The sequence below is a fragment of the Dermacentor andersoni genome, chromosome 2, assembly GCF_023375885.2.
Source record: "Dermacentor andersoni chromosome 2, qqDerAnde1_hic_scaffold, whole genome shotgun sequence".
In the NCBI taxonomy this organism is placed as follows: Eukaryota; Metazoa; Arthropoda; class Arachnida; order Ixodida; family Ixodidae; genus Dermacentor; species Dermacentor andersoni.
The window spans coordinates 63,886,088-63,911,417 of record NC_092815.1 but is presented as its reverse complement, the minus strand read 5'-3'; the positions used below and the strand labels follow the sequence as shown (position 1 = coordinate 63,911,417).

The 25,330-nt window shown below is 47.5% G+C and overlaps 2 protein-coding genes across 3 annotated transcripts in view; one reads left to right on the top strand and one right to left on the bottom strand.

The window, feature by feature from the left end:
* Positions 1–3,337: 3,337 nt before the first annotated feature.
* LOC129387806 (uncharacterized) lies at positions 3,338–4,834 on the top strand. The gene is made up of 2 exons (XM_055077376.2): positions 3,338–4,128; positions 4,749–4,834. Exon 1 carries the CDS (start codon positions 3,338–3,340, stop codon positions 4,073–4,075), a length of 738 nt encoding a protein of 245 aa, XP_054933351.1. The 3' UTR covers positions 4,076–4,128; positions 4,749–4,834.
* Positions 4,835–20,993: 16,159 nt separating this feature from the next.
* The window catches only part of LOC126542198 (peptidyl-glycine alpha-amidating monooxygenase B-like), a 40,736-nt gene continuing 36,399 nt past the window's right edge, over positions 20,994–25,330 (bottom strand). Inside the window, exon 22 of one of the 2 annotated variants that reach the window (XM_050189151.3) lies at positions 20,994–23,370. In XM_050189151.3, coding sequence (XP_050045108.2) covers positions 23,210–23,370 — 161 coding nt within the window. In that variant the 3' untranslated portion in view covers positions 20,994–23,209. Of the gene's footprint in view, positions 23,371–24,888; positions 25,156–25,330 lie in introns of those variants that run through there. The other variant, XM_050189152.3, reaches the window with a different exon arrangement.

Sequence of the window (25,330 nt, the reverse complement as noted above, 5' to 3'; positions counted from 1 at the left end):
GTTTCCTGATTCTTGCGGTGAAGACCCACCTCACCCCGTCGAGGTCGTGTCAACGTCAGCCAATGGAACAATAGTGGAATCGCGTGCTTGTTCTATTGGTGTATGCTTGCTCTGCGAAACTCTTCGAATGTATATCTTCGTGTGTTGACCCGACACAGACGCCATTTTTTGTCATCGATCCTTGCCACCAGCCCAGATTGCAGCTTTACAAGGAGTCTATCGCATCATCAGAATATTCTACCGTCAAGATATTATCCCGCCTGTATTCCGAGAGTACCACTTGGGTCCTGCCTAAACCTTTCGTTAATCTGCAGATCCCTAGAATTACAAAAAAAAAAGGTAATCCGTTGCATCCATTGGCTTCAAGCAACTTACCCTGTTTCACATTTATGCAGAGTACGGATATATTGTACACGTGTATACCGATGGCTCTGTCACAACATATGCCTCCACTGCAGCCTCCGTCATCCCACATATGATCGTCGCACGGTGGTTTAAACTAGACCATAGATCAACGTCAACTGCCGCAGAACTTCTTGCTATCCGGGAGGCACTACGATTTCTCTCCGACGAGCCTCCTCGTGCACGGACGATATTCTGCGATTCCAAGCCAGCTCTTCAAGCCATTGACTGTGTCTTCAGACGGTGCCCGTATTATTCAATGACTATATAAATTACAGAGCACCTCGACCATGCAAATAGAAATGGCCATAATATCACCTTTCAGTGGATACCTTCACATTGTGGCGTGATATATGGAATGAACAGGCAGACGTTTAAGCGAAAACAGCTTTAAATAATGCTTCTGAGGTACGCATTCCGTTCTCACGAACAGACACAAACACCCTACTTCTTTGCGTGATACGCAACCGTACGTTGGAGCACTGGACCCCACCAGATCGACGACACAAGCGAGTGCATAAATGGGACCCACAAATGAAATTCAATATGCCTCAGAAGCTCAAAAGAAGCCAAACAAACATGGCGCACCGGATTCGCCCTGGTGTCGCATTCACCCAGCGTTATAGACCTCTCGTAGGTTGCAGTGATACTAGTCCAAATTGTGAATACTGTCAGCTGCCAGAAACACTTGACCATATATTTTGCGTTTGTCTCGCGTACGCGCAAGAAAGACAGAAACTGGTCTCTTCTATTGCAAACGTCGATGAGAGACCGTTATCAGACGAGTTTATTTTAGGCTCTTGGTAACAAGTGCCCTGATAAGAAGTGGCGCTATAGCCTTTGTACAAGCCACTGGGCTCGACGCACAGCTTTAGAGATGCCACCACGTTGCGAATTTGTATGTACACACCTCCTCCTCATATCGTCATCATCATCATTAATCAGCCCTTTTCCTCTCTGTCCCTTTTCCCCAGCGTAGAGTAGCAGGCCAGAGCAAGTGAGTGAGTGAGTGAATAAACTTTATTGCAGGTCCGGCGAGGACGCGAACTCGTCGCGTACCCGGCTAGTCCCACGTCGGGACCGGCAGGTCTAGCCCACCGGCCCGGTCGCGGGCACGCCGGACGGCCAGTATTTGCATTTCTAGAGCGGGGCTACGCCGAAGCGAGTCCCACTCCTCCTTGATGAACTTGGGGTATGTCGACCCGCACTCCCAGAGCATGTGAGGTATAGTGGAGGTCTGGCCGCAGGACGGGCCAGCGTCGTCGCGATACACGTCGGGATAAGCCTCGTGGAGAGCGGACAGACACGGATATGTGCTGGTCTGTAGGAGCCTAAGCGAAACGGCTTGCGCCCTATTCAACTAGGGGTGAGGGGGTGGAAAGACACTTCTGGACATGTAGAAATATTTAATAATCTCGTTGTGAGTAGCGGGAGCGTCCCTGTGACCGTAGAGAGGAGGGGAGTCAGTGCTTCTTATAGAGCAAGCGCGGTCGGTGAGGTCACGCGCAGCCTCGGGAGCAGACTCATTGAGGTTCATTGAGACTCATTGAGAGCAAGTTATAGCTCAGGCCGACCTATATGACTTTATGTAAGTAAATTTCTCTTTCTCTTTGTTGCACATAGTGGATTTCACATAAAACAAGTTGCGGACTATAACAACAACAACAAAAGGAACCACCTCTTCCCCCCCCCCAAAAAAAAAAATAAGAAGGAAGAAGTAACGTAAATCGACAACGTAAGAACTCGCAGAACAACAGCCACTGAGAATGCGCAGAACTTGAGCGAGCCAACCGATAATTCGCGCAGAAACATAATGCACGCGTTCATCTGACAGCAGATCAAAACAGTCAGATGCTCATGATAGCAAAATTTCAAAAAAAAAAAAAAGATAGGCGGTATACGAAATTGTTATTGACGGGAAACATCAAATGTGTACTATTAAAGAAATAAGAAAAATAAATGGACTCCAATCCACGCTGTGAATTAAGGTGGTTGGCCAGCGAAGCTGTGGTATCACCTGATCCGCTAGACCAATGCGACGTAGCCTTGAATTGGGTCCTGCCGAGCTTGAGCACGACGCCGTTGTGTATGTTGACCTAGCTGTTCCTTTCATCGCTCATCGTATTCGCGCTGCTCTTCAGGCGTAGTAACTGTGCGTGGTATGCTTTGGGCAGGAACCACTGCGTCCTACCTAGCCTGACCACGACGCCGTTGTGCATATTGACGTTGCTATTCCCGTCGCCGCTTACTGTGTTCACGCTGCTCTTCGGGACTCCAAACTATGCGTGGCCTTTCCATAGCGCTATCGGAACACAAATTTGCTAGGCGGGTTTTTCTTTTACGTATGAAAGGGTAGTTACGTCACGTCCTGCTTCGTATGCTACAGTTGCCGCTTCCCGTCAACTGTATAGGCAATGCGCAAAAGCTGCAGTTTCCGCCTCCCGGCAACTGCAGCTTATGCAACCGTAATCTTTAACGGCAAACGCTTGCGGCAAACGCTCTGCGCGAAGGCGAGCTTTCTGTCTTCTTTCTTTTTCAGCCAAATTACAGGCCGTCGAAACATTTTAGGTTAATAATTAGGTAAATCACATTTTAATGTCACCACATGAATAATTTCAACCTATACGTCGCAATGGGTACTCATACCACTTGTCTTTAGAGCTTCGCTGTCCAACCACCGTCACAGCGTGGATTGGAAACCACTTTTGTTTTACAACGATTTATGCTTTTTTATATTAATTACGTTTACCCGCTATATTATTCGGGTAAAATAATCAACCACCGATGCTGTGAAGCTTCGTGGCTCATCCAAACGCTTTAGCGTCGAAAGCACGAAGTCACACATTTGAGGCGTGCGTCGCATCGCCAGTCGTATATGTAATCATCGCCCGATTTCACGTGCTGCCCGCGTGCGCTTTTCTTGAAGAAGAAGAAGATGATGAACTACGGTCGAAACGAGGTCGGCGCCCTCAGCCAGTTCCGTCGGTCCGGCGGTCTGCCGTCGGCCACGGAGGCGCCGCCGAACCTTCATCGACGGGAGGCCCCTCCTCGGCAAGAGAGTACGTGCTTCGACCTCGGCGTCGACCGGCACGCCGCGGCTGGACCGCAACGTCGTCCGTTCCGCGTGCCGCCTCCGCCGTCGCCGGCGCGGTCGGCCGGTAGCGCTCGCGATTACCAAGATCAGCTACACCTCGCTGCCTCGAGTGCGGTCCTTCTGAAGCGCTTGCAGCAGGGCAGCAAGGAAGGCCTGACCTCGGTGCTCGTCACGCTCGCGCTGTGCGTTTTCATCGGACTCATCGTGTCTGCCGTGCTCGCCACGAGCCGGCGGCTGGTCGCGGGAAACGATCCCGATCCGGGCGCAACCGAGGCCGCCGCCGGCCTCATGCTACAGGCGCCGGCGATCGCGCCTCCTGTGGTCACCGGCAGCCAAAAGAAACGCGGTGCCGACAGCGGTGCGGATGGAACGGCGACGGATGTGCGCCAGCGGGCTTTGGGCGCCGACGCAGGACGGCGCCGAAACGCGACTGCACAGGCGTCCTGGTTCGACAAGCTGGAGGAGCGGGAATGGACGGTGGACCTCAACTCCAGTCTAACCGTGGAGTCGGAGATTCCAGCGACCGTTAGCCACAACGGGTCAACTACCGCATCCGCAAAGCGGCAGCTGCTGACATGACCCATGGTACTGCACGGATGTAACGTCCACGCCGCCATATGCTACGGATTCGTGTGCGTATTGGCACCCTTTACAGCGAATCTGGCATATATAGCTAGCGTGACCCGCAATGCTACCATCGCCATATGTCTTGAAAACTGCGTGATGTCATTCCCCGTTGAATATATTGTTTTCGGTTGTCTGTATAAGCAGAGCTCGGACAAGAAGTGTGCGGGCAAGGGAGGTGCTTTGTCGATGCTAAAACTTCACCGTGTTTCTCAAAATATTGAGAAGATGTTTCCGAAAATCGCTTAAGTAGCTTAAGCAACAACGATTACTGTGAGAGTTGATATGCTGGAAGCAGGCGCTGTCGCACTATACCTCTCTAATCGCGGCTCGGCGGATGTATCGAGTCTGTGCGCAGGGTCACGTTGAATGTCACACCTGTACACGCGCTCTGGCCACCTGAGTCTGTATTTCTGGCTTAGAACTGGCGCGGAATAATCTGTGTTGTCGTATTGTATGAAGAGCAACTCTCACTTGTTGACTTCCCCACCGTTATCTCTTACGGGGTATACGAAAAAGCAGCCCTCGGGCAGAATATACTATAATGGACAAGACTTCCAGTCTTCTCAATGAAACGCCGCATGAATACATGCTTCGATTAGTCAAATTTTAACTTTTTTTTTTGCAGGTATACATCGGACGTCGTGTTCACAAGATTGACCTCGGCCTCAAAGCCACGTCTGTTTATTAGCGAAAATACATTATATGTTGAAATTGCGAGTTCCATCAATAATAACAAATAGCGACGATATTAACGATCGGTAAGCCTGCAGAACTGTTCACGGGCGTTTCGTGGACTGTCCATCGTGGAGTGCTGCTCGAAAAAAAGAGGGCGTCGTCACGGTTATTGACAAAGTTGAGTACCAAAGGGAAAAAAGGAAACCACTTGCAAAGAGAAAGATGACAATAGTAAATAAACAGCTCCACATCAGGTTAAAAACTCGGCGACGCCGTATAGCCGTACGTGGAAAAATTTTTTACAGACGAAATATTTCGCAAGCAGGCTTTCTCGCACAGCTAAACACGCATTTTGAAAGCTTTGACGGTGCGGCTAACGGAAGGTGGCAGTAATGACGTCGCGAGACGGCATGTGGACACCAATTACAATTATAGCCCTAGACCTGCCACCTTGGTTACACAAACTATAGTATAAGCGCACTTGCAGGTCTTGCATGTCATAATTCTCTGAATAAGTTGCAGCGCTGCTGTCAGTCAGGTATACATTGAGCATAAGCTGAACTAGGAAAATGGGTCTTGCAGAGGTATATTTTTTTCACGTTTAATAATGCGAGACAGACACAGACAGACACCGACAGACAGACGGACGGACGGACGAACGGACGGAGCCATCATTGTAGGACGGGGAGGCTCTAGACTTGAGCGAGAAATTATTGAAGCGGCACACATGCGCAGACTTGGCCTAGACACGTGTGTAAGTGAGCCTTCGGTGGCTCTCCTAGGTAAAGAAACCCGGTTTTTGACTAAACTGTGATAGTTGTTTTTTGCCCCTTGGCACTTTCCATGGTCATCTAGGATGCTTTCTGCCACGTGTGCTTCATCTTGTTCTTCAGTATGTCAAGGTACGCTGCGCGCAGATGCGACATTTTCCTGCTATGTGTTTCATGGTACTAAACCTCAGTTGCTAGTTACCGCTCGTCCTGTCCGCTCCGTCTTACGTCCCGTCTGAAGTCGCGGTTCTTTTCCTCTTTAAACATGTCGAACAAACTGACCCAAAGTTCCCCCCTCTAGAATCAGTATACTGTACTAATGGGCAACTTCAATACAAAAACCAGGAATAAGCAGGCTGGTGAACAAGCAATTGGCAACTACTACGTCGGTTCTAGAAACACTAGAGGAAGGATGTTGGTATAATTCGCAGAAAGGAATAAGCTGCGAATAATGAACACGTTCTTCAGAAAGCGTAGCAACAAAAAAGTGGACCTGGAAAAGCCCTACTAGTGAAACAAGAAATGAAATCAATTTCATACTTTCTGTTGATCCCAGGCTTTGGAATGAGGATGACCGAGGCCATTTTCCAGGACTCCGGGACAACCCTTCGTTCCTATATTCCAATGATCTCCTCTGTCAACCATTCTATGGAGCCGCCTTCCAGGTTTCTGAGGGCACGGTAGGGGATGCCATCGTACGGCCCTGTCAACGCAGGACGTGATGAAGCTCATCAAGTATAAAATCACTGACAACAACACGAGAGATATAAGAGGCATCTTAGGCCTTGACCTGGAGAAGACCTTTGACAATGTATCCCATGCTCACATTCTGAACTCCATCTCGGAGCTCAATTTGGGAGACGCCTTCCACAGATACATAAGCTCGTTCCTCAGAGATCGCAAGGCCACGCACAAAATCCGTGACCTCAAGTCCTACAATTTCAGTTTGGGCCCCAGAGGCACGCCACAGGGAGCGGTAATCTCACCACAGCTGTTTAACATTGTCATCAAGAAACTATCGCAAAGGCTCTCCAACATAGAAGGGATCGATCATACGCTCTACGCTGATGACATCACAACCTGGTGCACCGGAGGAAGCGAAGGAGCTGTTGAATTAGGCTTACAGGAGGCTGTAGACCAAATAGAGATGTACCGGGAAAATACGGGGCGTAGATGCTCCCCGAGCAAATCTGAGCTCCTCCTCTACGGGCCAGTCAGGAGAGGTCCCAAACCTAGAGGCTGGAAACCGTTGTCTGAAATAAGCATCAAACTCTACACTAATAGCGCCCGTACTATCCCCAGAGTAGACACCATTCGGGTCCTCGGCATGTTCATCGAATCCAATGGCAGTAACAATACGACGCTCAAAAAGCTCACAACCAAGACTGCGAACATGATCAGACTCATCAACAGAGTCTCGAATAGACGTGGAGGCCTTCAGGAAGACAACCTCCTCAGGTTGTTCCACGCTTTCCTCATGAGTCATATAGTTTATGTGGCAGCCATGCACAATTTGTATAGCTCCGAGAAGAAACGATTAAACACGCTCATCAGAAAAAGTATAAAAAAAGTACTAGGCATTCCGTTACGGGCGAGCACGGACCTCCTTATGCAACTAGGAGTGTACAACACATTGGACGAGATAATCGAGGCCCAGGAGTCAGCCGAACTGGCCCGTCTATCCTGTACCCCGGCTGGAAAGAAGATCCTGGCCGTTATTGGGATCAACCCTATCCCCATGGAAGAGCGGAAATATGAAACCTCAGAAGATCAAAGGAACAACATACGGAGTCGCACCGTTTCCCCGTAATGTTCATCCTCAACACAGCGTAGGCAGACGCAGGGCAAGAGCCCTCGCCCTCCTCAAGCATACCAAAGACGATCCCTACTCGGCACGTTTTCTCGACGCAGCCCAATATGGACAGTCGTCTAACTTCGCCATTGCCCTCGTTGATCACAACGGACAGATAGTGAATGCGGCTTCTCTGAAGAGCTCAACGTCAACCAGAGCGGAGCAGGTCGCAGTTGCTATAGCACTCCTAGATAACAGCAGATCACAAATCTTCACTGATTCGAGATCGGCGGTCAGGGCTTTCGCTTCAGGTTCTATCGCTGAGGAGGCTCACAAGATTCTCAAGAACAAGATAATCTATCCTCACACTATCACGTGGTTTCCGGCGCACATCCGACCCCCAACTTGACTCCTTTCCCAATCTCAATGACATCGCCCACTCCTGAGCGTGCGCACTAACCCACCGCGCGGGAGCAGGGTCGAGCTCAGACTCCGGGGTTTCAGCGAAAACACTACGAAATCACTTTAAGCGAAATCACTACGCACTATCACCTGGGAAGGAGGACTTATTCTCCCCCTCATAGCAAACTGGCTGGACCTCTGGCGTCACATTACGCATGCTTCAGACTAAGGCCTATTCAAACCTGGCCCTTTTCCGTGCTATCACTCCAGAGGCTTTAAGCTCTACTTGCCCCGACTGTGGGACTGTTAGCAATCTTGCACACATGCTCTGGCGATGCCCCTCGTTACAGGGACCCAATCGCATCACGGAAGAAGAATGGAGCTATGCCATCCAGAGCTCAGAACTTTCACGTCAAACTTGGGCTGTCCAGAGAGCCCGCGATGCAGCGGTTAGGCTCGGCCTACCAGTCCCCACGTGGGAGCGGCCCGCAGCTCTGCCCTAGGGCAAAGCTTCTCAGGACCTTGCAAATAAAGTTATTTGTCTCTCTCTGTCTGTCTGTCTGTCTGCTGATCCCAGCTTAGTGCAGGATGTAGAAATGTTAGGAAGTGTAAAGTGCAGTGATCACAGGTTAGTGAGGTCTAGGATTCACCTCGATTTGAAGAGAGAGTCAGAGTAAAATTGGTCAAGAAGAAACAGGCCAACCACGACGCAGTTAGGATAAGAGCGAACCAATTCAGGCTGGTATTTGCAAACATACATACACACGCACACACACACGCACACACGCGCACGCACGCGCACGCACGCGCACGCACGCGGACACACACGCACGTGCACCTAAGTCTAAGTGCACGGGTGTTTTCGCATTTCGTCCCCATCGAAATGCGGCCGCCATAGCCGGGATTCGATCCCGCGACCTCGTGCTTAGCAGCTTAACACCATAGACACTAAGCTACCACGGCGGGTCATCCACAAAAAGGGAGACGTTAAAGAACTGAAAAATTTAGGCCCATTAGCTTACTTCCAGTATTGTGTAAAATATTCACCAAGATAATTTCTAACAGGATAAGGGCAACACTTGACTTCAGTCAACCAAGGGAACAGGTGGCTTCAGGAAGGGATACTGTACAATGGATCACATCCATGTAATCAATCAGGTAATCGAGAAATCTGCAGAGTACAATCAGCCTCTCTTCGTGGCTTTTATAGATTACGAAATGTCATTTGATTCACTAGAGGTACCAGCAGTAATAGAGGCATTACGTAATCAAGGAGTATAGGAGGCTTACGTAAATATCTTGGAAAATATCTACAAACATTACATAGCTACCCTAATTCTCCACAAGAAAAGTAGGAAGATGCCTGTAAAGAAAGGGGTCAGACAAGGAAGACAAGGAGACAACTTCACCAATGCTATTCACTGCGTGCTTGGAAGTATTCACGCTATTAAATTTGGAAGGCTTAGGAGTAAGGATCAATAGCGAATATCTCAGCAACCTACGGTTTGCAGATGACATTGTACTGTTCAGCAACACTGGAGACGAGTTATAACAACTGATTGAGGACCTTAAAAGAGAGAGTGTAAGAGTGGAGTTGAAGATTAATATGCAGAAAACAAAGATAATGATCAATAGCCTGGCAAGGGAGCAATAGTTCAAGATCGCCAGCCAGCCTCTACGTCTGCGAAGGAATACGTTAGCTAGGTCAATTACTCACATGAGACCCTGATCATGAGAAGGAAATTTAGAGAAGAATAAAATTAGGTTAGAGCACATACGGCAGCCATACTCAGATCCTTACTGGAAGCTCACCATTATCACTAAAAAGAAAGGTGTACAATCAGTGCATTCTACCGGTGCTAACATATGGGGCAGAAACTTGGAGACTGACAAAGAAGCTCGAAAACAAGTTAAGGACCGCTCAAAGAGCGATGTAGCGAAAAATGATAGGCGTAACGTAAAGAGATAGGAAGAGAACGGTTTGTATCAGAGAGCAGACGGGCGTAGCCGATGTTCTAATTGACATCAAGAGAAAGAAATGGAGCTGGGCTGGTCATGTAATGCGTAGGTTACACAATCGGTGCACAATTATAAGTAGAGAATGGGTGCCAAGAGAAGGGAAACGCAGTCGAGGACGGCGATGAAATTACGACATTCGCAGGCGCAAGTTAGAATCGGTTGGCGCAGCACAGGGGTGATTGGAGATTGGATAGAAAGGAATTCGTCCTGCAGTGGACTTAAATTAGGTTGATGATGATGATCCTTGTAACTCTCCATGGTCCTTTCTGTTTCCATTCGTCGCATTCAATTAACTGTTTCTCCTTCTCTCACTTTCTTTCTGATTCCTACTGGTTGCCTATCTACACTTTCAATTACCCTGTACTTGGTTGCTAACTTCTTGACCTCTTCCTCTATTCTGTGTCCACGCTTTTCAAGTACACATACATGTGCAATTTAGCGGCCCATTAATTTTCATCCATGTTCCCGAGTCTTTCTTCAAAACTAATTTTGCTCTGTGGTTCTCTGATTTGAAAAGAGGCCCAAATCACGTCACCCTGCACTGCCTCATTTGCGGTTTCACCGCCTGCTCCCAAAGTCAGCCGGCCTACTGATCTTTGGTTAACTTCCAACTCGGACAAGATATCCGGTTTTAAGCATAGAACGGCATTTGCGAACGTTAGCGCTGGCACCCTTATTCCTATCCAGATTCGATGCACCACCTCATACTTAATGTCGCCCCACAGTGCTCTGTGTTTCCTTATCGCAGCATTCCGCTTCCGCTTTATTTTCATATTCTCTTGGCGGGTGCTTGAGTCTTTCCTTCGTTTTTGTATACGCCGATGTATTTATAGTGCTTGACTGTGCGTGTGACTTGCTGTTGAAGTGACACCACGTATTTACTCGTCTCCTCATTACAGATCATAATTTCCGATTTCTCTGCGCTAAACTCGAGGCCTAGATTTGTCATAATGCAAAAAAGGGTAAGGCGCGCAGACACGGACACAAGAGAAGCGGACAACACGAACGGCACTCCTGTTGTCCACTTCTCTTGTGTCCGTGTCTGCACGCCTTACCTTTTTTTTTTTGCATTTTGAATCCTTACCAACTAGGTCAGCTTTCTGTCGTTCTAAGCTAGATTTGTCGCTGCGCTGCCACAGTTATTCGCAAGTGTCTGTAAATTTTTTATTGGCCTCTAGTATTACTATGTCGTCCGCATACATCCCCCCCCCCCCCCCCCCCCCCCCAGTCCAAGATGTCTCTGTTGCACCATTTGTCCATTACGCATGTAGGATAAATCAGATTCTGATTCACTGTTTTCCAGTCGTCTTTCTTCGCCCTTAACATAAAGCGTGAACGACAATGAAGTTAAAGGACATCCTTGCTTCAGTCCTTGGTGGATTCCCACCACTTCATTACCTTTTCGACTTTCCCATAGAACTCGTACTCGGTTGTCTCTGTATATCGTATACAGCAGCTTCCTCAGCAACAATTCCTTGTCTACGTTATTATAGGTTTCTTTAATATCTAGAAATGCTATTGATAAAGATCTATTGTGCGCTACTGAAACCTCTATGCACTGAGGAAACGTCTGCCTGGCCTGAATCCATTCTGCAGTTCCCCGAGTACGTAATTTTTCTCCACCCACTTCGACAGTACCAATTTTATGGCTTGCATTGTCATTCACTGACTTTACTGTAACTGATCTGTGCGAGTTCGTCTTATCCTTATCATCTTTGCCGTTGCAGATGAGGTTCATCTTGCTTTCCCACCATCCAACCGGAATTTTCTTCGTTCTAATCACTTTCCCTATGGCATTAGTGAGCAGTCCCTTGCTCTTTGAACCGAGGCTTCTGATTAGCTGTAATAGGATTTCATTGGGTCCTGCAGCCGTGTTATTAGCGACATCTGCTTTTTTTACAATAAAAGGTTTCTGCGCTAAATTTTGGCATCTCAGGCTTCTCAGTTGTTGCTCGATCTGTTTGAGTCTGAACTAGGTTTACTTTGGTGCCGTAGTTATCCCTAATAACGGCTTTGATGCACCGCAGCGCATCGTCTCCTTCGTGAACGTTACCGTCTTCATCTCTTGTAGCCGTTAGGGAATTTTTAATTAGAACTCCGAGCACACTTCGTATGGTCCCAGAATCTTTTTTGGGGCGCCTTTGTCTCTTTTGCGGATGTTATACACCCAACGTTCACTTGCGCATTTAATTTTCCCTGATCCCTCAGGACCTAAATAAAGTTCTTCATACCAATACCTGGACACGCTGCGCCATGCAGCGGCGCCGACGCAAAGTCCGCGCATACCCAGCTGCACACACCCAGTGACCCAAGTTGGAGCCATTGAGGTTCACTGAAGAGCTGTACATACCCGGTGACCCAAGTTGGAGCTATTGAGGTTCATTGAAGAGCGGTACATACCCGGTGGCCCTTGGTGAACATATCCATTGGCACATACCCAGTGGTAAACACCCAAAAGGATGTCAAAGAGGTTCATTGAAAAATGGCACACACCCTGCAGTGTTCCTGCGGGTGTGTCCCTACCCCCAGCGGCAGGAACACACCCGCAGGAACTGTAGACTGCACCCCGGGATCGGCCCACCACTATGACACCACTTTGTGCTAACAGCGCAAGGCTGAGCAAGGAGCGGCATTTTGTAGTTCTGTCATACATTGTATTATGCCTAAAACAGCAACTGTTCGAGAAAAAAAAACAATAAAAAACGAAACAAATAGCTTATGCTTTAAGTCAAGGACTAGCGTCGCATACAAGCCAATTCCTAACCCACACCTAAACCTCTTACACAGGAAGCACCCGACATATTACACAGACAGCTGCCCGTGGTGCGGCGCAAAGCACACGCTGGCCCAGATAACGTGGGAATGTAAGGCTCGGCCAAGCATCATCATTTCACCTTTTCTAAGGGTCACGGACTTCGTACAGCACTGGGAGGCACTGCTCGCACGCGGGGACCGAGGGAGCCAATTGGCCCTCCTTGACCAAGCTCAGCGAGCCGCAAGTCAGTGGAGCCCTGGACTAAGGGCTCCACCCAGACCTGCCGTAACTCCAATTACCTGCTGGATAAAGTTTTTTTTTCCTCCTTTAAATAAATTTCAGGAAAGCCTGCTTTTAGGCCCATTTATACCGTAGCGAATAAGCACCATTGCTCGGGAACAAGAACGCGGTCTGTATGATGTCGACGAAAACGAAGCAGCAGCGACTGGGCTGGTGGACCAGCTGACTCGGCCGCCCGGGAACCAGGAGCTCCGGGGAGCGTCCTCGATTGCGCAAGGCCCTTGCAAACTGAATTAAGAGGCTATGACCATAGCTCCGTCTAACCAGGGCCACGCAACACCCTCAAAGGCGCCAGCGGGCTCAGCACCAAGTTCCAACGATAAGAAAGCTTTTCCTGGAAGCCAAAGCTCCGACGATAAGGCTTTACCTGGAAGCACAAGCTCTGACGAAAGAAAGGCTTCTCCTAGAAGCACAAGCTCTTCGGTGGAGCGGGAAAGAAGCTTCAAGTGGAACAGAAACAAGCACGGCTCAGAAGCTGGCTGGACAGGCCGAAGAAGCGGAGAGCGGTCGAGTGGACGACGCATTTCCCAGCAGGGCAGCGATAGCAGCGCGATAAACGTCGTGCCACCCGAAGGAGCGGAGGAGGGGCCCATCACGCTGCCCAGCGACGCCATCAAGGACGATGACCTCAATACCTCGGCGAAGGCGGCCTTGCTGGCTTTCATCCTTCTGTTGTGCTTCGGCTTGGCCATTTTCGTCAAGCAGCTGACACCTGTCAGTGGTATATCCGCTACTGCCGCACAGGAAGTGAACTTGACCATGGTCGTTCCCGACGCGCCGGTCGCTTCTCTCGACGACGACGCCATACTAATGGCTGCATAGGAATAACCGCAGGAGCAAAATTAAGGCACGTGAAACACGTCGGCCGCTACATCGTATCCATGATGCCATACAGTGGTGCACCGCTACGACTATATATAAAACGCAGCGTGTTAACGTGCCGCCAGGCTCTGAAGCATGGAGGCATCTAATTGTGGGTGTTCGATAGTTTAATGTCCCCGTGTAAGCAAGCGCCACTGACGAGGTGCGTTCGCTATCGGAGCTGGCGAGTCCAAGACAGCATTGTGGGCTCGGCCCTTGGCTGCACTATTTATTAAATGATAAAAATATACATACGTTGATAGCGTATACCACTGCTACGGGAGACGGATCGCGCAATCTCTGTCACAGCGCCTCGTTCCTTTGTACTCCTGTTCGTAAATGAAAAAAAAAAAAAAGAAGCACCTGCAGAGGCGCGCATGTGCAGCTTTGTGTAACTCGCTTAGCTGAGTCGGGGCATAGCTAGCTTGGCACCACGTTTCCGCTTTTGGCGGACATAAATCTGTCACTTGTTGGTCATTGCGTTCCATCACGAGCCCCTCACCAGGCCACATAGCAGAGTTTAGTTATACGCTGCCCTCTCGGGAGCGTTCTACCACAAGACTTTTTCAAGTTGGTTCAATAATCGCCGAGATAGAAATATTTCAGTACCGCGCCCCCCGATTTCTGGAGGCGAGCGTCGCCGCTAACAAGGACACTATCCATTTAACCCGTCTAGCCTCCGCAAGCGAAGTTCCTTCCCTGCGTTCTCTTATACAGGAGCTGGAGGATCGCGTGACGCATACGACACGGGCCCCGCCTTTTTTCTATTGCGATAGAAATTGTATGGACACTCCAGGCGCATTTCTGCCGTTGCCGTGAGGTTCTGTATAAAGTCGAAGGGCGATAAAACCGTCGCTGCGCGCCGTATGCTGTATGTGCGACTGAAAGCTTGCGAGGGTGAGCCGGCGAACGTAAAAGGCGAACGCGGTTAAATCTCGCGTGCGCGAGCGAGGAACCGTTGTCAGATGGGAAGAGGACTTGGCACCTTTGAAGGCGCCACGTCCGAGGAACGCGGCCGGAAGCGTGCCCTCTCCTGTCGCGCGCGAGGCACGGTGTCAGGCGCGCGACGAGGGGCGTTCTTCTCCGGCGGCTGCTAGGGTGCCTCCGCAGAGATGTCCTCCTCATCCGTCACTCCGCATAAACCTGCAGCGGCCCGGGGCGGCGTATTTAGAATTGCTCGTAGATACAGCGGGGCGTGCCACTTTTGACGGAGCTCGACGTTTCTGCGCAGGCGCGAGTAAGAGCGGGCGCGAGAGAGAAAATCTGTGGGCTTTTGCTCCTTGAATGTATGACTCAGCCTAGGCACTACGGAGGAGGTTTCTTAGAGCGCGTTGTATTCGTTTGTCCCCTAGACATGCCGGCATTGCGGAGTTCGGTCGAGGTTTCTTAGAGCGCGTTGTATTCGTTTGTCCCCTAGACATGCCGGCATTGCGGAGTTCGGTCGAGACTCTCGCACTTCTCCTGCTGCGATGCCCATCGTTCGACGCTGAGCGCACCGCGCTCTGTACATCCTATCGTCGTGTGGGTCTACCCTGCAACACGGAGACAGAACTACTATTTCCCGCAGCCCACGCCTCCATCGCCAAGAGAGCGTTTGCTGCCCTTCTCGACTTTTTTGTCGAAACTCAACTGAGAGCGCGGCTATAAGCCCCGCATTGCTTCTTCTTTTTCAACCCTCTTGCCTTTTTTTTTTCTTTTTTTTTTCTCCGCTCTCTTTCATTCTCTCTTAATCTTTTCCTTCCCACTTCCCCTACCCTGTGCAGTGCTGTTGAGGTGTCCTCCTTTGAGAGACAGTTACGGCACTGCACTTCTCTCTTCCCTTCACCCTTATAATCACTACACACACACACACACACGGAGTTCGGTCGAGTTGGTTTATACGCTCCGCCGCTGGTTGCGCCCGCGCGGTGAGGCAGTGGGCGCGGACGCCGCTTGGTGATCGCTGTGTCTGAAGGGACAATGTTCTGACTGGTGTTTTATAAGTCGCGGGCCGCTTTTTTCGTCGCGACGATAGATCGGATTTTTTACGAGCACTGCTCCAGGAGGGCACATGTAACTGGCAAACGGAGGCCTCAGGAGAGCACCTGAGGTTATATTAAAGCAGGCGGCGCAGGATCTCCGGGGCACCCAAGCGGTAGCGGGGGGGGATCAAAGCTGGAAGCCGGGCGGCCTGGGGGTTGGGGCCGCAGAGGCCGAAGCGTGCCTGGGGGTGTTCGCAAAAAAAAAAAAAAAAAAAAAAAAAAGAAACATTGGCTGTCCGCGATAGCGGACAGCCGATCTTATACTCCCCTGGCACGCGCAGGCCTCTGCGAGCCCCAACCCACGGACCAGTCCGGCTTCTAGCCTTGATATCCCCGTTGCCGCTTTGGTGTCCTGGAGGCGCCGCCAATAATGCGAAATAATGACACGTTGTTTTCATTAGTAAAAACATGATCGATTAAATATGATTGCGTCGAGCCGCCAACTTGCGATGCTAAGTTCAGCACAACCGCGCCCCGCGACTTCTGCCGACACGCCTAGGAAGAAACTCCTCCGTAGTGCCTAGGCAGAGTCATATATTCAAGGAGCAGAAGTGCCCACATTTCCTCTCTCGCACCCGTTCTTGCACGCACATGCGCGCAAACATCCGGCGTCTCAACGAGTGCCACGCCCCGCTGTACCTACTAGCACTTGTAAATACGTGGCCGCCCGGAGTAGAACGCGCCCCCCTCCCCCCGGAGCTTCGTGCGCGATGGAAGATGGCGCGCTTCCTCCCCGCTTTCCTCGCTTGCATGCGCGAGATTGAGCCGCGATCACCGGCCCACCCTTGCACGCTTTCACTCGTACACACAGCATAAGGCGAGCGGCGACGACGATTTTATCGCCCTTGAACTTTATGCGGAACCTCACGGTGCCGCCGCCGACAGAAATGAGACTGGAGTTCCCTATAATTGCTATCACAATAATATGCTAGAATGAAAAGCATATATTAAAATCATAATCATAAGGCCTACCACGCAAGATGTCAACACGCGCATTTCCTCTCTTTTCACGTTTTGCGAAAGATTTTTGCAGGATATATCCCAAACAATTCAACTCTGCCTCGTACATTTTGCCGTCTGAACCGTTTAGTTCTTTTGTGGTCTTTGTATTTTACTGTAGCTTTTTATATTCCTATTCACTGATTTTATAGTAGTTATAGTCTTTTACTACTTATTAGTTTATTTTTCTAAACAACTCATATGTATGTTCATATGTTGCCGGTGAACTGGTAGCTTAACGTAGTTGGCAGAGTTGAATTGTTGTCTGCCTAGTGTTTCTTTCTTTCGTTTTGCACTTTGTGTTGCAGTGATTTGTCAATTATTGTACACCTTCTCTGTAGTGCAATGATGATCGCATAATATTTACTAGTATCTCCCCGTGCGTGCGTTTTCCTGTTTTGATGCGATAGCATCAATTGGCCCATTGAGTGAAAAAGTCGTCTGTAGCAGCGAAATGGCAGGTAAATTCCCATTGGCTTCGATGCCATATCATGAGCGCCTGAGCGCCTCGACGAAACGCTAGGTGTTGCATGAGGGGAGAGGCCATAGTAGCGATGCCACGTCACCGCTGCTCTTGGAAGCCTGTACCTGCGCGTTCCTCGTCCATGCAAGCTCTCACCTGCGTTCTAACGGCACCTTGGTAAGGCCAAATAAAACGTGCCAAGCATATCAACATGCCAGCTTGCCCGCAAGGAGTTCATACCTCAAAGGACTGCTCAGAGATGTTCAATCGCACATTAATGCTCTCACATTCACAACTCATGAGAAGTGCTTAGGTGTCCCCGGAACTTCTTAGTTTGATATGCGCTATTGCATATGGTGAATGTTTTTGTTACCTCACACTTTTTACTGTGATAGAAATTACTGGACACTTCAAGTGAATTTTTGTCATCGTCGTTGTCGTGAGGCTCTGGTTCTGCATATACTTAGGTATACGTATGTTATATACCATGCTATGCTAATGACATGCTGTACATGCGGGCTATATTGCTACACTATTCTATCACTAAAGTTGCTCATGCCAGATCTTACTTTCTTGACTAAATTATTCATCAGAATTTTGAGAGTGGCAGCACACAAACAAACGTCATGAAATGTAGCAAACACAGCTCATTCCTTTTATCCTAAATCATCTTAGACTGTTAAATAATAAAAGTGCAAAACAATATCGAAGCTGCAACTTGGTGACGTAATTTTACTGGCATGGATCGTTACGGACAGCATAGTGGAGCCCATATGATGTCATTACAGGCTCTACACAGTCTGGCAATGCTTTTAAGGGTGCCAGAAATCTTGGCACATCTGCATATACCGAGCCTGTGTTAGTCGGTCCCACGTGCAGTCGGAAATTCTGAGAAGTTAAAATGCAACGCTAACACTTGTTATCATCACAGTCAGTGCTCTCCAGGATGTCAGAACTAAATGTTTTTCGCTCTGGTTTTAGTTTCGTTCCACTGAAAAAAGTTCCGTTCCAGTCTGCTCTGGACCGAAGAATAAGAAAGAAAAAAAAAATCCACAATGGTTATCACGGTTTTGGTTCATATGAAAAAATTTTTGAGCAAAGTAACAATAAAAACATAGCATTTATTTTTCTCAATGAGCAAATTATAAATTCTGAGATCATGCTCAGTGCTTTGAGTCAAGGCAAGGAGCATTATCTCAGAAGCAGCATGTCATCGAGCATACTCACTGAAATTCGAGTCCGCTGTTCCAATAAAGAAGGGACTAGGGGTTAGTCTCCCAACCCCCACCACCCCTGGACCCCATCAAGGACACAATAAAGTTTTATCTCTCTCTGACAACGCGTATGTCGATAGCGATCTGGAAATACCGGGCTCGTAGCGTTAAATAAAGGAAGTGCGGGCAAGATAGATGACGATTTTCGTTGTGGAAGGAGATAAGCTCCAAAGCCTGCAAACATTGTTAAGAGTGTACGATGCCAATCTACTAGTGCATCGAGCGGCGGACTTAGGTTAGTGGAGCGTTCAACTGGCTATCACTAGCACTATCTCTGCCTGAGACTGAGACACACGCTTATGCAGACCCCCCGAGATTTGCGCTAACTCTGATGTTGCCTGACATCAGCTGTTTTGGATTGCAAATTTCTCCCTTGAACCAAAAACCGATAAAAAATATTTTAGTTTCACTCCGAAACAAACAAATAAATAATGTTTCTGTTATGTTGTCGTTCCAGTCAAATATATCCTTTCTTTTCGTTTTTCGTTCTGTTCCGACAAACTGCTCTCTTCTGCCTTGTTCAATAATGCTTGTTTTACGTTGATATAACCGTATTGCCCTTTTTACACAATGCCTTCCTGAAGGCCACCTAAGGTATTCATAAATAAATATACTAAAAAAAAATGCCGTAAGCAGACATGCGGGAAAGCTACTAGTCTTCTTGCCTTCGATGTAATTAAACTTTTGATCATACCGCTGTTTAGTTATGGCAACGTCTGCTTGGGCAGCAACTACATGTACTAATAGATGAGTAAATAGTTACAGAATTCTTTGTTTCATGCTTTGGTGCACAATTTCTCGCTCCAGCCACCCTTGAGACTGTGGCACGCAGCAGGTAATGACCTACAAATTCACACAGCAGAACACACATTTTTTTGTAATCTGAAAAAAAAGAAACAAAACAAAGAACAAACTTAGAGCTTGCTGCTCCTTAGCTGAACCAAATCTTTGTGCATTTGTACATTTCAGTGGCACTTCTCGTTGAATATTTGCCTTTGGACTGGCATACTTATTCCTGCGAGTAAGGCTTGTCCGTTTGCTGACAAAGCCAACAGTAGATACATAGATAAGCATACAATGTGTCTTTCTGTACTCTCATATAATAATTTTGAATGGCTTCTCTTGTGAGCTGATATGTCATACGCACCACGCTAGCTCCTGTCAGTAAACAGAATTCAAAATTTTAGATGAGATGGCAAACTGACGCCCATTGCAGTTGGTGTCTGGAGCCTTAGTATGACTAAATGTTACTGTGAGTCCAAAAACAAGAAAGGGGCTGACAGATGGAATAGCACACTGTGGTATAAAGTTTGTAAACAGGGATGAAGTGCCTCAGACAGGCTGGCCAACGTTTCGATAGGAGGACCTATCTTATTCCTGCGAGTGATCGCCTTTGACGAAGATAGGTCCTCCTATCGAAACGTTGGCCAGCCTGTCTGAGGCACTTCATCCCTGTTTACAAACTTTATACCTAAATGTTACTGTGGTGATCCCTGGGGGAGAAAAAAGAGAAAAGAAAACTTGGGTGTACATGCCAAGAACACGATACAATTACACCATACAAAGGGGTTCAGATTAATTTTAACCACCTGGGATTCTCTAACGTGCATCTAAATTTAAGCGCACAAATGATGAATGCAGCAGGTTACTGAGGGTGGATTGTGCTGTGCCTTACTTTACGCCCTATCACGAGGGCAAAATTCACAAACGAAATCAAGCACTGACACCACCATGCAACTCATTCAAAGCTTTGAAACCAGCTCACAAGACAAAAAAAAAAACACATACAACCCACAAATTGCGATGCGCGGGGTGTTTCCAGCACACGACAAATTCTTGTAAGGATATTCCACTTCTACATGTGAATGTAGTGGGAGTAAACGTGTGGAAGAAAAGTAAACACATTTGAGCATAATTAGGCCCCAGCATGTACTTTGCTGCTTTTAGACTGTGAGCTATCATGTTCAAATTAGTAAGGGATGACAGAGCAGCCCAAAAGCATTTTTTCCTCACCTTGTCCAAGCCACAGCAACAGTACCGGAGCATCCGAAAGCCCCTTGATGAATGAAAAGCCCCCAATTGTGAGCACTGCGGAGCAGAGAAGGAGCTGACCACATTAACTACTGAACTTACGCTCTCCCCATGCAAATAGGATGGTCGGAGCAAAACCTGTTACGGCGCACAATCTCAGAGGTCCCGTCTCAACACATTCATTTCTTGATTTAACTGCTGTGCAGCACACACATTCGGCGCCATGCCAACTACGGAACTCCATGCTTATATAGGCTCCCTAGCGCCAACATTTAGGGAAGAAAGAGAGAGAGTAAAATTTGTTGGAAAGCTACAAAAAAGAAAGGAGGAGAGCACAGGCAGACAGCACAGTTGAATACTGGGTACCTTTTACCGCTGAAACATTGTTTGGCTGTGCCAAATGCATTGCACGATAGGAGAGTCAGTGCTCCTGTCTATCTTACTCCAAGCTACCACCATTCTCCTTGTTCTTAAACCTAAGCTGAAGAAAGCAGGAGAGAGAACATGGTTTCAGGCAGTTTGCCATCATTTATTTCTGACAACTTTGAAGCTTGCTCCAAACCACCGCTCAGGTTAAAAAGCCTCAGTCAGGCTGCTGACACAGAGAGATCGACGCAGGTGCCACAGACCACGGAGCAAAACAATGACACAACTCCACAACCACAATGTCCGTAGTGTGTAGAAGTACCACAGGACAGGTCAACAAAGAAAAAAAAAATATAATAAATTTACAAAAATTGTGACTCTGAATGAGAGTTTTTGCAATGTCCCTTCGAGGCCTATTGCAGTGGTCCGTGTAAGTCAAAGGCTGGCTACCGTCTGACACAGACAATATGAATCTGAATATCTGTTGGAGACCAGCTAATACACAAGCTGTTTTAGCATGCTGCTGCCATAGAGTTTCCTATTGAAATTACTAGAGGGAACTTGGGCACTGTGATTGTTCAGCTACCATAGGAAGGGCAGTTTGTGCATAGATTTGTATTATCTTTGTGCTCCTGGCTTCGGGAATTCTTCCGGCTTTATTTAATATGCTTGACTAGCCTTTATTGCCCTGAATTTTAAAGCAATCCTTTTTTTCTTCTTCTAACTGCAGTAGGCAACAAGACTCTGCAAACATGCATAATCACTGCAGATTGTTTCATATATAACACAACATTTTGTTGGAAATGATCATTTTAGAAAGTCACAAAGCCTTCTGAAGCCAGAAGGACAAAGTTTGGAAAAACGCACGTACTAACCATTGTTTCTATGCTGCCTGAACTACCGTACTTGCATCTCCTGTAGACACAAGAACCAGAGCTCCCTTCAGTCATTTTTGTAGGAAACTCTATGGCTGCTATTACTCGGGCGGTGCGCATACACATAAACACAGGCATTGTTTGCAAAATAGATCCTTGCATTTTGCTTACATCCTACCTAACTGCTCCATTGCACAGACAGCTTGGCAACAGCTCAATTCCAACCATTTCCTTAGACTGCAGCTGGGAAAATTCCAGAGCCAAAAAATAAAATATGTTCAGTATAGTTTTTGCGATTTCTATACTATCTTGGTAGACAAAGAAAACCCCAACCAACAAGTATTCATTCTGACTAAAGCAGTGGTGTAGAAAAAGTTGCGACCTTAGTTAGTTAAAATGCACCTTATACTGCTTACACACCAAAAGTTGTCTGATTTGCTATTTTTGTGACAATTTAAGAAGCGGTTTCGAAGTTTGACGACAATTGTCATCATGTTTACAGACCATTTTGAGAGCTATCTTATCAGTACTATCTTAATGATACCACCAGCCAGTAGAAGACCACAGACTTCATAGCCATCCCAAAATTAAAGTCTCACGAATTTGCCACTTGTTCGACATAATAGCGCGATGTCATCGCTGACCCTGCCTGAATGCAATGTGCGAGATTTGTTGCAATAGTTGCCACACATCCCTGTTCTTCTCAACTTGATGATGGTGACATCAAGTGTCAGCTGCCAGAACGTGATATACACATGTGCTCATCCTAAAGAGCTTTTTTTGACAGCATGTAACAAGGCGCAGTGCAAACACGGTTGTTCGAAATGCCACCAAAAGTGCTGGGGGCATACAAACGGGGACATCCTGCCATGTAGTGCATGCACTAGAGTATATAGCAAATGTGACCAGAGTTGAAAATGAACAGGAGTGAACACACAGTTCCCTTCCCAGGCTTCAGGTGACTTCCCTTTTGGAAAGATATAACAAAAGCAACAACAACAACAAAAATGAAACAAAGGGAAGGTAGGCAATGGACTGGCTGCTCAAGAGGTTGCCAATAAGTCAAGCTGAACTCTGCTCAGGTTGGCTGCATGGCATGAAGGAATGTGATCACAGATATCCAGATGTCTCCTTGTGGGTCAAATGAACGGAGTGCACATGCTCCAGCTGTGCGGTATTGATGCCTGGGCTCTGGAGCAGGTGCAGATAGACAGTGTCACTCCTTCACCACTTCTACAAGCTTGACACTTTGCTGTCATTCAGTCCCAATGCTACAAAAAACGCATGCAAGCTTCTGGATTAAATTCTGTGAGCTCAAAACTCCACTTTCTGCCAGTGTTCATTTCCCCCACAAGGAGAAGCTCTAGACCACTACAAGCGGGAATCCTTGAGTGATGCAGCTTTTTTGGGTGTGTGCTGGAAAACACCTAGGGTGTGTGGTTCACTGGGTGATCTTGGAGGGGGTGAAGGGGAGGGTGCTCTCTCAGGCCTTGCGGGCGGGGGCGTTGTACTCCTCAACGTCAGAGTCGCTGCCCTCAGACGCTGTGTCATCCAGAGCTAGTCGGTCGAAACCCCGGTGCGGCTGCAGAAGCTGGCCCAGGTCCAGCTTTCCCTGGGACCAGCCTTTGCTGCTGGACCCTTTGTCTGCACATGCCAGCGACAGGGAGACTCAACCATGTGCCACAATGCACTGCTAACTCATGAGACTTCAAGCACAAGAATGATTACGGCCTGACCACAAAGAAGTGTTTTCACAGGAGTCGGCTCGCGGTGAGCATCTAGTGTCCATGCAGCACTAGTGTGGTGAAAGCAAACGATCTCGGCGGGAGCTGTGTAAATACCGTTAAGAATTTCGTGCAACCAAATCGAACGGAAGGTGAGTGATAGGACACGGTCCTTCCCTTTGCTGTTTTTTAATTATACAGAACAATATATCCTCCAGGCTGTAGCTCAAATGTGCTGTTCAAATGATTTTTCGTTCCAGAGTGGAACCAACAACAGTCCCCCCAATGGCAGCACGCAACTTAAAGCTTCCGAGCACTGATGCTTGTTACAAGTCACTGCCTACAAAGTAGTCTGTGATAGGTTGCTGCTCTTCCAGACGGTTTTGGTGCTGACATTAAACGTGAAGTTGACTGCTGGCTGACTGCAGGTGCTGAGGAGTTTCCAAAGGTCATAGTTGGGAGACTCGATGCCAGCCATGACCTGTAAAAACTCACGTAGTCGAGGCCTTAAGCATCAAAAAGTGCCCCTTCAACAAGCACTTCATGTTCTTGCTGCTTCATCTTAGGATTTGGTTCTGGTGGCACCACAGGCATTTATATCATAGCTTGCTTGATTAATTGATTGATTAACTAACTGATTGACTGACTGATGGCGTTTAACTTCCCAAAGCATTGAGGGACACTGTAGCAGATTCTAAAATTTTAACCCTGAAGTTCTTAAATATGCCATAACTTAGCAAGTACATGAGCACATTTGACTCCTGTCCTAGCCATAATCTAGCAATTGCAGAGGGAGTCGAACCTGCCTCCTCGTGCTAAGCAGGATACCGTAGCCACTGAACCACTACGGTGTTCTATGGATAAAGGAATGAAAAGGATGTGCTCTACCCACCGTGTGTCAAAAAGCCTTGTAAATGACAAATGTCATTTTTCAGCTTTCCAACAAGACAGACATTTGCAGGAAGATGGAGGCTTGATGTGATAAACAGTGCTTGTAGAACAAGGAATATCATATCCAACGTTTCAACAAGGGGGTTTGTCTTCGTCAGGGTGAAGGCAAGTACCCTTGCCAAAACACAGGATACGACGACATTCCTCGTTTGACTAGCATTAATTTTTCAGCTTTGGAACATTAGAAAGCTTATGAGGTAAGCACTATCTCTTTTAATTGATGTAGACACTACAGCTTATCATAGGCATGTTTCCTTGGTGTTGCACTGAATGTAGACAAAAGAAATGTTTCAAGTGCACGTTCAAGTACATAAATTTTTCTTTGTTTCTTTGTTGTAATGTGAAGAAAATGCTAATGCAACTAGTCGTGCCTTTTCAGTACCAGACAAGTGGGACAGCAAAATACCATAGATTAAAAATTTTCCGACAAAGACACGCTTTATGGCACTAAAACTGACAATGAAGAATAAAGAAAACAAAACAAGAATGACAATGTAACAATTTTGGTTTTAATATACATTAAAAAAAAAAAAACTAGTTAGAAGCATTTTCCCCCACTATGCACCTGTACTTCTCCTTTGTTCTCCTCCTGGTGTTCCGTTCAGAAAGGTTTTAACGTCACTGTTTCATGTTGGCATTGTTGTTCTGTTGGTGTCGGGATGCGCAGTGCTATTTGGCAGCGGTTGACAAGGTGGCTAGTCAGGGCACAGAAGCTCGTCACCCATCTTCGTTTCCAATGGAGTGTATTCTGGATCTAAAACAAGCAATCATAATTTAGGTAATCTTAACAAGTTACATGAAGATGACGCATTATGTGTCCTGCACAGAGATGGGGCAAGACATTTTATTGCTTCCGCATTTAAAGCATTTAAAGAAGAGTCAGGGTACTGACAACAGCATTAAAGAACAAGTCACAAGTTACAAGTCTT